Below are 12,820 nucleotides of genomic sequence, written 5' to 3'. Positions count from 1 at the left end.
CAGGTACCTTATTCCACGGACTATATGGCCCATCTAAAACCCCGTATTGGCCCGAAATTTGAAAGTGCGCCTTAGAAAGGCCTGTAGCTATCCGTGGCTTCAACTTTTTGCCACAAGAATTAACCAGAATCAACCATTCTTCATTAACAATGAACTACAATCAAAAAAACAAATGCTATGGACAGCTACCATACTATTCATCAATGATCTCGTTGCAGAAAATATCAAAACTTGAAATAACAGCAGTAAAGCAGAAAGCACGCGCGAGCACATACACATGTATACACAAACTTCTTTAAAATATTCGCCATCAGTAAATAGTTTTCCGTGCTTGCTTCAGTGGTGGCGTTTCGAGCAGTAACAAAGGTCTTCAGTCTGTTTGTTTGCCGTACCTGGACACTGCGCGTTTTAATGTCTTAGCCATGTCAGACTTATCCTTGAATTCATGGTCCGTCTCGTAATGACGTTTAACACTTGCTGTGCGAGGTACAACGCTCTCGAGGCATAATGCACAGAGCGGCGCTGTCTTTTTTTTGCACAAAATCTCATTCGTCTGTCCACGCTGACTGAAAAGAATGAGATGTTTTCGCTCGAGGAGCCGTCATAATTCGTTCATTTATCACGAGTGTTTCATTGGTTGGGTTAAAACACGGATCTCTCCTCTGTGAGGCGCCGCGCACACACACAGACACACGAAGTAAAAGAGGATGGGTGGTAACGTAAAGCCTCTAAAAAACAAAGTGCGCAATTGAAAATGTAAATTTTTAAAATATAATCATTATTATTTTGCGCTCACATCCCATGGCACGCGTGTCATAGGATGCCGACCCCTGCACTGGTGGTTAGGTTTTCGCAGTCCCACCACTGAGACCTGGGTCTGACCTTTTTTTTTCTCTAGGTGCAGAAAATACAGTAGTTGTTTCGTTTGCACTTTCGCCTTGAGCACATGCTCCAATGATGTTCCTGGCTTATTTACACACAAACAATTGAAGTATATATAGCACAATAATGACTTATGAATGTGGGTTAGTTTTAATGCTTGTTTGAGGTGAGATATAAATAACTTTAAGAATGCACACTCAAAATATTTAGTGTGTTGATGGTGTTTAAGGTATGTGGGTTACGTTAAACTACATTATATAATTTTTATGTGGTATCACTGTTGCTAACTTTAACCCTCAATGCACTTTGAATGTTTGAGTCATCTTTAAAAACCCATCATATTTATTCATCGGTTTCCAACTCCCCTTGTGTATGAACGCGCAATCTAATTATAATTCAAAAATGATGCTTTTTTTCCTCATTGTTTGCATTATAAGTGTTTTACGGTTGTCATTGGTTGAGGTGGGGTGGGGTGAAGGGACACAAATGACACGTACCATGTTTGACAAGGCGACGCAGTCCTTGGGAACAATCAGCGTGATGTCAAAAGTGGCTTTGATGGCTGGCTCGTCCCAACAGGGGAACGCTCGGCGGGCGTCTGTGGCCTTAAAAGGGTCAAGAAAACAAAGAAGGACAGGCAAGTTCAATGGCAGGTCAGATCAATGGTGAGAAACATGTTGGTCAAACCCCGGTCCCATTTATTATCGATTCAGAACACATTTTTGAGTTTATCAAGTGCAACACATAATCCTCCTTGAATACAGAATTCCTAACTTATGATACCTTTATACGTAATGTTTGGTGATCCCTTCTGTAAAATGAAGATCTACAGAATATCGATGTAATTTTTTTTGTTGGAGTGGCCATATTTAAGCACCTGTTTACTTTTAATAAATTGCACATATTCTGTAAATCCTAGAAACTTCATTTCAATTGTTTAAAATCACTGTCTGCTATATAATAAACCAATGATTTTTTAAGACAAATCGTGAATGATCAGGGGTCCCCAACCTTTCATAGGACTGCATAGTATATATCATGAATAAAAGTTGAAACAACTCTTTGTTGAAGAAAATGCGGGGCAAAGAGTTGTGATTAAAAATGGTGCATTGAGATTGTGTGTCATTTCATACATTTGTTTCAAGCAATTTTTCCCCACATTATCTTACCTCAAATTGTGTGACAGCAGCATAGCAGGTCTCTCCTGTTGTGTTAGTGTATTTACTTCTGTAGAATCCTTTCATTTTGTCATTTAGCTCTCCTGCAAACTTGATCTTCAACACACCGGAACCTTATGAGCAGAAATACAGAAACGTGACACGCCTTTATAATTGATTTAATACATAAATGTAATGCTGGACTGTTATCGAGTCATTATGCGGCGTTATTGCGAGACTCTTGTGACGCAACAAAGAAAACCTGGTCTTTAATGTGAAATTGGTTAAACATTGATTGGCAAGGCAAGCATAATTCATTAAGGGGAGCGCAACTGTGAGATGTATTGGGGATCCGATATGAAACACACTGGGTAAGGCTCAAGTTGTGATTGATTCATGCATTGAAAGGAGACAGACACAAACAAACAGAGGCTGAGAGAGAAAGAAGAGAGTGCTCACTGGACGGAGCAAAGATGCGCAGCTTATACACAAATAAGCATCTTACAAAATAAAAACAAAAATATGAGCCAATTTCATTGGGGTCTTTATGACAGTTGTATTACACTCTTTAAAAGAAGTTTGTCGTTTGGCTGTGTGCATGTTGAGAACTAGCCTGTGACATTGCAGGCTACTAGATCAAGTTTGCCACTACCAGAAAACGTTAACAAGATTCTGAGCTTCATTCATTGGTGAAAGAAAGTCAAGTAAAGACGTTTTAGTGGCTTTGTCTCAAACCATGACTTTATCTGTATTGTTAATTTGGATGTTCAAGGGCATTACAGCCTAAATTTAAATAATTTGACAGTATCATATGGACTTTATATACAACTTTATGCCCTTACAACATTCTTTAAAGCCTGGTCTGCGACATCAGTGGAAATGTTTAATTCTAAGCTCAAAACACACTTCTATTCTATAGTATATGAATAATCTATTTTTTATGCTGACAATATTTGTGTATTATTTGTTATCGCAACATCCGTTGCAGCCTGGTCATCCTGGAAGGGATTACTTCATGTGCGGTCCCTTTCTCAAGGTTTCTTCATTTTCCTCATGTTGAGGTTTGTTGAGTTTTTCCTTGCCCTCATGTAGGGTTTACATCAGGGGATGGTGTAATAATAGTCTGTGGTTTGCAATAATCTGTGGTCTGTGCAGCCCTTTGAGACTCTTTGTGATTAAGGGCTATACAAAGAAAACATGACTTGACTTAGTCATCATACAAGGAGGATTACCTCATGAGCGGCACATTCTTAAGGTATCCTAATGCTGAGGTTTTTGAGTTATTCCTCGCCCTCATGTAGGTTTTAGATCAGGGGATGGTGTAATAATAGTCTGTACAGCCCTTTGCGACTTGTTATTGACAGCTACAGTGGCTTGCGAAACTATTTGGCCCCCTTGAACTTTGTGACCTTTTGCCACATTTCAGACTTCAAACAAAGATATAATACTGTAATTTCTTGTGAAGCATCAATAATAAGTGGGACCAGTGATCCCTCTAAGCTGCGCGCGTGCGCAATTGCGCACTGCTCGCACATTCTCGGAGCACAAGAAAATCTAGCCAGCGCACAAAAATGAGGGTTCAAAATTACTTATTAAAAAGCGACTTAAGTCAAAGTTACAGTGCATGAAGGTAAAAATACACGGGTTCCCCTGACGTTGTGTCCTAAATGCGGTATTTTAAAGTCGATCGAAGTTGAGTAAAGTTAGTAGAGTATGTCGAGAACCGGCTTCTTCGGCTCGGCTCACTAAAAAGGAACCAGCTCTTTCGGGTCCTAAACGGCTCTTCACGTTGTTTTTGCTTCTTTAATCCCAACATGACCACATATTAAGTAAAATTATGCACAAAATGACTTAAAGGAAGGGGGGAATAGAACAAAAAAGAAAAACATACCAAAATGAAAAAGCTGAGAAAAAAAGAAACAAAAGGAAGAAAAAAAAAGAAGGAAAAATTTAGAAAAAAGCCAGAAAAAAAGAAAAGAAAGAAATGTAAGAAAAAAGTAAATAGAGAACAAAAAGAAAAAAGTAACAGATCGGAAAAAATAAACACAATGAGATTTTTTTTAAAGGAATTTAAAAAAAAAAGGGAGAAAAAAACACTGAAAAAGGAAGAAAAAGTTTGTGTTGCATTCAAATAATTTGCAATTATATCAAGTGAATCTTGTCGCCAACATTGTACTTCCACTAAAAAATGTGATTGAGTACAGTTCTGTATCTTACAACCGACTAAATAAGCCCCCAAAAATGTTAATATTATGCGACAAAATATATCAGGAAATAAAAAGAAATTATATCTTGTGAAAGAACTGTAAGAACAAACGACGTCTGTAGGCCGTACAACCTTTGCAATAGTACGGTGTTCCGCAGGGTTCAGTGCTCGGCCCCCTACTTTTCAACATTTACATGCTTCCGTTAGGTGATATTATTCGCAAGTACAATATCAGCTTCCATTGCTATGCAGACGACACTCAACTATATCTTCCGTTGGAGGAATCTTCCACACTAAACTGTGGAAATTTGGAGGCCTGTCTCACTGAGATAAAAGAGTGGATGTCACTCAACTTCTTGCGTCTTAACTCTGAAAAGACTGAAATGTTAGTCATTGGTCCTTCTAAATGCCGGGACTTATTCTCAAAAACTGCTGTGAACATTGACAAATGTCACATCACACAGAGTGACTCAGTTAAAAATTTAGGTGTCATATTTGACCCTGAACTATCCTTTGAGATGCATGTAAAACAAATTACTAGAACTGCCTTCTTCCATCTTCGCAACATTGCTAAAATCCGTTCAATACTGTCTCAGTCTGATGCGGAAACAATAATTCATGCATTTGTTACCTCCCGTCTCGATTACTGCAATGCACTACTCTCCGGTCTCCCGAAGTCCAGAATCAAGTCTCTTCAGCTAGTACAAAATGCCGCAGCGAGGCTCTTAACCAGGACAAAAAAGTACGATCACATAACACCGATTTTGGCTAACCTGCATTGGCTCCCAGTTAGCCAAAGATGTGACTTCAAAGTTCTCTTAGTATTGTACAAAATCATACATGGACTTGCTCCCTCTTATCTTTCAGATCTGATCTGCCACTATGTCCCGGGCCGAAGCCTACGATCTGAGAGTGCTGGTCTTCTGATGATCCCGAGAGCAAAGAAGTCTTCTGCTGGTTCGAGAGCGTTCTCCATCCGGGCACCGGTGCTGTGGAATGCTCTTCCCCCTGAGATTCGATCTGCAACCTCAGTGGAAATGTTTAAATCTAAACTTAAAACTCACTTCTACTCCATTGCATACGAATAACCTACTCCTCTTGTCGGTTGAAAATAGTTTGTGTAATATAGTGTAACAATCTGTGAAGCCCTTTGAGACTCTTCGTGATTTAGGGCTATACAAATAAAAATGACTTGACTTGACTTGACTAGTACATGAGTCAATTCATTGAAAAGAGAAAAATAATTTAGCATTGCCGTAAACTCAGCAAAATGTAACTTGATGTCAAGTTTTGGACATGTTTGATAATTAATTATCTTGCCACACTTGGGATTTTGGTGGCTCACTGTTGTTTCAAGCGTTGCTCACTGACTTTGTGTGAACGCTCAGACCCGTGGAAAATTAGAGGGAACATTGAGTGGGACACAATCATGAAGTGGAACACACTTTATTGGATATTTTAAACTTTTTTTAACAAAAAAAAGAAAAGAAAAAAGAAAAAGTGTAACACTACTTTTCACTTTTTGCGAGTGGTTCTGGTGCCCATGAACTGCAAAAACCGAGGGAGATCTATACTTGTTCACCCCACTGTATATAGATGTTTTAAAAAAAAGATAAATACATTTGTAATAAAGCATTTTAATATTGATTAATCTTGACTAATGCCAGAATTGGAGCGAGATTAATCTAGATACAAACTTAACGTAAGAGCAATTTTGAGGCAAAAAAATGTGCCATGTTCCCATTCGAATTGTCATCCACGTAACGTTTCAAGTCAAGAGTCAAACTTAACAAGGTAAATTTTAAATCATTTTAACGCAGTGGTTGCCAAGCTTTTCTGTACCACGGACCGGTTGAATATATCACAATATTTTTAGGGCCAGACCAAGACGAGCATTCCGACGCCTGCCCCTAATGAATATTGCCATTTACGAGCAAACCATCAATTACATAAATTCTTCGCCATAGGGACTTCATAACTTTCAAAATGACCTTCATTTTGTAAACCTCATTTTCTCACCTTTCGTCAAGGCACTAGGAAAGGACAAGGTCACCTTCTCGTCCTCGTTTTGATAGTTGAATCCAGTGGCGTCAATTTCTAAAATAATACATTTAAAAAATGGTGAGCATGTCATGTTACTAGTGTTCAATTCAAATTGCGAAGTGGTCGTTGGATTTAACAAATTAAACTTACCGTCTCCCCCTTGAGGTGCAAAAGAGGCAGTGATAATGTCAATGTCGGCGCAGTTCATCACAATCTGATTGGTGGGTTGCGTCACCTGCATGTGCAACACAAGTAGGTACAAAGTTCACAGGTCTTCGGGGCTTTTTAAAGGATAGCTTTTGACCAATAATGGACTTTTTTTTTTATTTGTGTATGCAAGTAGTTGTGCTTGGGAAGCCAGTCCAACATTTAGGTGTTATGTTTCACATTTTGTGCTAAAACCTTTCTTGGCCATTGATGTAATAATTTGAATCAATTAATGACATCGTCTCAGAAGCTTAAACGTTGTGTGCTGCCCTTTGTGTATTTTGATATGAAGTAAACAACTTAATGTAAAACACCAGATGTAGCAGTGTAAACTTTGTTACACTAGTTTTAGTTTACTTATAGCTTAACAAATATTTTTGGTTTATTTTGCCTGAAGCATTCAAAACATTTTTGCACAGGTTGTGGACATATTGGTGGTAATATCAAGAACTGAATGAAAATTAGTCTGTATCTACAAGTGGAAAGTTGTATGGATGCAGCCTGGATTAAGAGTATACCGTAATAATCAGTAGAGTTAGTTGCCTAGAGTAGACTGGTTTCCAGGGGTTGACCCAAGACATTTTTTTACCAATAGGCCAAGTTTCAGAAAATCCCACCGGACAGCTGTCTAAACAGCGATGTCCTAGCATTTGTGTGTTTGAAACCTCTCCTTTTTGTCTTTGGATTGGAAATAAAATCATGTCAAGAAAGAGAAAGCATATCTATAAAGGTTATTTTCCAGCAATGAAATTCAGGCACCTTGTTGGGTGTAGTTTATTAGTTCCATTTAAATACAAATGTTTTCTTCATATCATGTATGACTGTCACATCAATAAGACCAATGAAAACATTACTTTTTACCCACCTCAACACATTGGGATCTACAGATCAGAATGCATTGCACCGTTAGGCAAATAGGAATACACGCCATTGATAAGTCTTTTTCTTGACAAAGGTTCATTTTGTGGTATTGATTGTACTGTTACGATTGGCTATTATATCCATTGTTTTAGGAAGTGCTTCTCATAGGATGTAAAGAAAAATACAGAAAGATGGGTATTGTGCTTCATCATCAGTGTAACTGCTGTTTTTTGCTCCATCTTGATGTAAATCTAGAAATTGCACCCTGATTTATACAAAAGGCAATTAAAGAGCCACGAAAATGTGCAACCAATTGTTGAACAGAGTAGTTCATCTGTTAATCAAAATGTCATTCTCAATTGAATCACTTATTTTAGGCTGATTACTATGTATGCGTGACTGTTCTTTTAAAAGAATGTGTCTTGAAGGGCCTAATCCAGTGCTTCTCAATCATTTTCTGTGGTGCCACAGTAGGAAGAATAAACAGTCAATACATTTGTCCTATAAGTCAACCCTTTAGGAGAAAAAGTGGTTTAATCCTTTTTGCAATGCTTTGATCGATTGATCTTTTTTTTTTAAAGTGATCACATAATATTTGTGAAGACAAGAAAAAAATGATTGCTCCATATTGGTGATGACATGTGAGCCCGTTCGTGCCAAATCAACGCATTAATTCAAAACGTTAAAAAACATACCCATCTCAAGCGGCTTAACAGCATGATTGGGATGTAATGTTTTTAAGTGATGGCTTAATTTGTTTGCCTCCATTATCTCCGCTGCCAACAACTTTAGACCCAATAAGCAAACAGATCTTTTTCTAGTCTGAAGTCACACTTTGTCACTTTTCCACATCTGAGCTTTTGGGAGGAACTTGATCCCCGTATCAACACTTGCAACTCTGTGCAGAGCGGTGATACGGAGTGTAGAAAAAACGTCTTCACCTTGAGCGCACAATCTGCCAATGAGACTTCTACTCCCCCCCCCTTATGTAGTGCACTTTATTCTTGGACAGTTTGAAATAAAATCCCGAGGTCACACTCGCAACCCTGACAAAGCTAGACACAGTTGAATTAGTTAAATCACAGTCCCCCCCCAAAAAAAATAAATCTATATTTATTTTCAAATTATTTGCTACATATCTCGTCAATAAAACATCCTCTGCTTGGCTTTAGCTACTAGGGACTGTGACAAATTTGAACATTTTACAAATTTCTAATGTTGCATGTATCCATTTACCAGCGCAACTATTTACAAGCAAGAATGGCACTTCTTGTGACCTTGGAGAAAGCACGGTGATTTCCGTTTTTTTTCGCAACCATCCCATAGGAGATGAACTACTAGACAGCAATGGTACCTCCAGTGTGTGGACTCCATAGCTGTTGAGAACCCACCACAGCCCCCCCGTGAGGATAACTGGTCTAGAAAATTGATGGACTTAGTCTGTTGTCCTTGCCTCAACACACTATGAACTTGATGCAATGCGAGGAAAAATTCGGGCAAATGCACATACTCAAGATGCACTAGCACATAACAAAAATGCCGGTAAGATTTAGTAAAATGTAAACATCTATAACAGGCATATGACACCCAAATAACAAGCGTATTACACAAAAATTCAATTATTCACTTTTGCGGTTAAAAAAAAAAATGAATCTTTTGGCTTGAACCAAACCAGTTTTTTGGAAATGACAGAAGGCTGGTTGACTGCCAGGTTGCTAAAGCATTGTAGGAAACCCAGCAAGGAATACCTATGCATGCCCTTCATTACATTTGAATCAACCTCAAATAATAGTTTAGGACTACATCAAGTCTATTGTTAGACTTGGGGCGGCAGTAGCTCAGGAGGTAAAGCGCTCGTCTTGGGCTCAAGGGATCCCAGTCCGAATCCCGGCTTGTCCGTGTTACATGTCAAAGTGTCCTTGGGTAAGACACTGAACCCCTAATACCCCCAATAAGCAGGTTAGCATCTTACATGGCTGCAATACAAGGCCGCTATTGGGAAATGTGAAGCACACTGTAAAGCGCTTTGGGAAGTCATTGACTTGAAAAGCGCTATATAAATGCAGATCATTTCATTTCATTTAATTTCATTTCATGTTATACCACAACATTAATTATACCATTAACTTTATCGTCAAGTACTTGCGGCATGGTTAGCATGTCAGCTCAACAGCTCTGTGGTCCCTGGTTCCAATTCCTCATGTGGATTTTGCATGTTCTCCCTGTGTTTGTGTGGGTTTTCTTGGGAAACTCCAGTCTCCCACTTACCAAAAACATGTATGGCAGTATGATTGGCAAGTCCAAACAGTCCCTAGGTATGAGTGAGCGTGTGAATGGTTGTCCTCTTTGTGTGCCCTGCGAACTGGCTGGCAACCAGTTCTGGATGTCCCCTGGCTCCTGCCCAAAGACAGCTGGGGTGGGTTCCAGCTCCCCCACGACCATACTGAGGATAACTGATGCAGAAAATGGATGGATATAAAAGGATAAATGAAACTTCATTTATGATATTTTAAGTGTTCCCTAAATTCAAACTATCCATCATGATATCTGCCTCAGGATCAGGACAACTTGCTGTGGTTGACGGAATAATAAATTCTGATGTTTACCAGAAGATCCTGAAGCAGAACTTATGGCCACCAGTTCGTGCCCTCTAACTTAAGCGCTCTTGAATCACACAGCAGGAAAATGATCCGAAACACACCTGCAAGTCCACCTCGGGATGGCTCCCAAAAAAATAAACAAAATGAAGGTCCTGGAGTTGCTAAGTCAAAGTCCGGATTTAGAGTTGCTGTAGTGTGACCTTGAACTGTCAGTTCATGCTTGAACACCCACAAATATGGCTGATTTGAAACCTTTTTTTTTTTTGAGTAAGAGTGGGCCGAAATTAATCCACAGCGCTGTGAAAGACTCATTACCAAATATCATAAATGTTTCATTTCTGTTGTCGCTGACAAAGATGGCCCAAGTCGCTATTAGGTTCAGAAAGCAATTATTTTTTTCCACATACAGACAACTAGGTATTGATTTTTTTTCACCCTTAATAAAAAAGAATCAACATTTCAAAAGTGCATTTGGTATTTCCTTGGGTTGTGTCTGTATAATATTAAAATTGGTTTGATTATCTGAAACTTTTGTGAGCAATAAATATGCGAAAAAAACAGAAACCAGAAAGGGGCAAATACTTTTTCAAGGCACTGTAGGATATTACGATAATAGCTACCAACATAATGAGTTCTCACACTGTGCAACGAGGCTTATGAACGATTACAAAAGTGATGAATTAAGCCCAAGTGGAAAACAAAGCTGTGTCAACTAATGATTGCAGTTAATTTCAGTGTTTTACAGGAAGAGGCTACCATAATTCACCGGAACAAAGTGAATTGGATTTCATTTAACTGCTTATGTTCAGGTGTGTATGCATTGTCAATGATTTCAAAGTCATGACTTGGTGAATTATGACATGAAACGGAATGTAACCAATCAAGAACTATACTCTAGGATAAGGAAAGAGGCAGTAAATGAAACCAACATGCCCTACCCGGAACTTTTGTGCATTAATGGGTTATTTGAAGGCAAGTAGTAGTAATGACAAGTCAAACTATTGCCATTCTCTAACACTTGAAAAACACTTGGGATTGGAAAAAGCCAAAGCAGCATACCATGTAGAATATAATATGTCTTCAAAATAAAAGCATACTCAAAAAATTACGATTGGTAAGGGGAAGTCCACAACACAGATTCCTTCTTTACAGAACCAGAGTGAGGGATTTTTATTAAAGAAAAAAAACTTCTCAGATATTACTTAATTGGGTATTTTCATTCGAATTTGTTTTAATCATGTGAGATGTTTTTGATGGTTCTTGAGTTGAAAACTAACGGGATATAGTTTGTGTATGTGTGATTCATTTTGTGATGTCATTAGTGTACACCAGAAGCTCAGACACATAAAATACCAAATCCGTAAAATGCATTTATGTTAGTTGTTTTATACTTCATATCCAGTGTCCAAAAATAAACAACCTTTAAAATGAAAAAAGAGCGTAAGCGCATGCGTGTGGTGAGGCCTTGCCAAACATTAGCAAGATCTTAAATATCAATTAACCGACTGCAAATGACAATACTTTATACTACCACACATGTAATCGTGTGTTTAGCTGTCAATCACCTGTAATAGAACTAGTTTCCTTATTGAGACAAAACGAAAATAATGATTGCACGCGCTGGTAAACGTTGTTAGCTAGCGAGCTAATCGCTAACCGCTAAGCTAACGTAAGTGCAACTCTTGTATTGACTTAAGTCACCAAACACAAACTGTGCACCATTTGCTACAAAAAAACTCAATATCTGGGATAGGTTATTATAATAATGTTCGGGTGGCCATTTTTGTCACAATTGGCGAGAGTTTTTTAAGAGACGACAGGTGAGCAAATCGTCAACCGGCTGGTATATTACATAAGGGGAATGGGCGAAAAAAAAACAGTGCAAAGTGAGTGACAGGCGTGTTGTGTCACGCTTGCCTTGCACTCACCTCCACCTTCGCCTGCAGCTTGCCGCTGAACGTGAAGTTAACCAGGTCAGGATGCAGACATAGTCCGTAATTGACAGGGTACACGTCCGAAGGTAGCCGTTCAAAGGGCCTTCTTTTGGCCATGGTTGCTGTACACTGAGCGGCCGCTCTCACTATCTTGTGATCTGCAACGAAATGTTGTTTGATTTTTATTCGTGCAAATGGGGGGGCACTTGGAGTTCGGCGGCTGCTGAGTCTTTGCACTAGCAGGGAGGACTGCACGAGCGTGCGAGTCAAAAGGAGCGACATTAACCGGAAGCCTGTCTGCACCTCGGCTCGCCCTCTCCCTCGCTCTCTCCTACACTCTCTCTCTCTCCCACTCTTTCTCTCACACACAATCTCTCTCTCTCTCTCTCTCTCTCTCTCTCTCTCTCTCTCTCTCTCTCTCCCACTCTTTCTGCCTCCATCTCTCTCTCCCCACTCCCTCTTTATCCCACTCTCTCTCAGGACCCCCTTGAACGGACCCGATAGACCAGGGGTCGGGAAACTATGGCTCGCGAGCCATATATGGCTCTTTCTATGAGTATCTGTGGCTCAGAGACCAATTTGATTGCATGCAAAATTTCTCCATCTTGTTTAAAACCGTAATTGTCTATCCTATCAAAGTGCACGTAAAGCCAAACCAAAGCTAAACACGAGAAAAACACTTCGCAGTATATATATAGGGCACGTTTTTCACTACAATTTACAGTCAAGGTGTCACACAAAAAAAGGGGGAAAAAAACTCGTTTTGGCTGTACAACGCTAAACAATCCTTTATTTAAAAGTTCACTATATAATCTGTGTTCAGTGTTCAGATACTTTATGATGAATCCACAGAACTGTAAATACGCCAAAACACCGGAAGAGAACTTAGTCATTTGATTGGGTGAGTGGGAGGGATGGGTGGAGCTATGC

General features: G+C 39.2%; 1 protein-coding gene across 3 annotated transcripts in view; it reads right to left on the bottom strand.

The window, feature by feature from the left end:
* Nucleotides 1–12,820, bottom strand: part of npepps (aminopeptidase puromycin sensitive) — a 28,878-nt gene that overhangs the window by 11,915 nt on the left and 4,143 nt on the right. The window contains exons 2-6 of one of the 3 annotated variants that reach the window (XM_088342295.1): nucleotides 11,885–12,048; nucleotides 6,439–6,523; nucleotides 6,265–6,342; nucleotides 2,052–2,173; nucleotides 1,380–1,487 (exon numbers count right to left, since the gene is read on the bottom strand). In XM_088342295.1, coding sequence (XP_088198421.1) covers nucleotides 1,380–1,487; nucleotides 2,052–2,173; nucleotides 6,265–6,342; nucleotides 6,439–6,523; nucleotides 11,885–12,048 — 557 coding nt within the window. Of the gene's footprint in view, nucleotides 1–1,379; nucleotides 1,488–2,051; nucleotides 2,174–6,264; nucleotides 6,343–6,438; nucleotides 6,524–11,884; nucleotides 12,245–12,820 lie in introns of those variants that run through there. The other 2 variants (XM_088342292.1, XM_088342294.1) reach the window with 2 other exon arrangements.

The sequence above is a fragment of the Urocampus carinirostris genome, chromosome 8, assembly GCF_059441175.1.
Source record: "Urocampus carinirostris isolate Australia breed hairy pipefish chromosome 8, RoL_Ucar_1.0, whole genome shotgun sequence".
In the NCBI taxonomy this organism is placed as follows: domain Eukaryota; kingdom Metazoa; phylum Chordata; class Actinopteri; order Syngnathiformes; family Syngnathidae; genus Urocampus; species Urocampus carinirostris.
The sequence above is the reverse complement of the archived record's forward strand: the minus strand, read 5'-3'. Positions and strand labels throughout refer to the sequence as shown.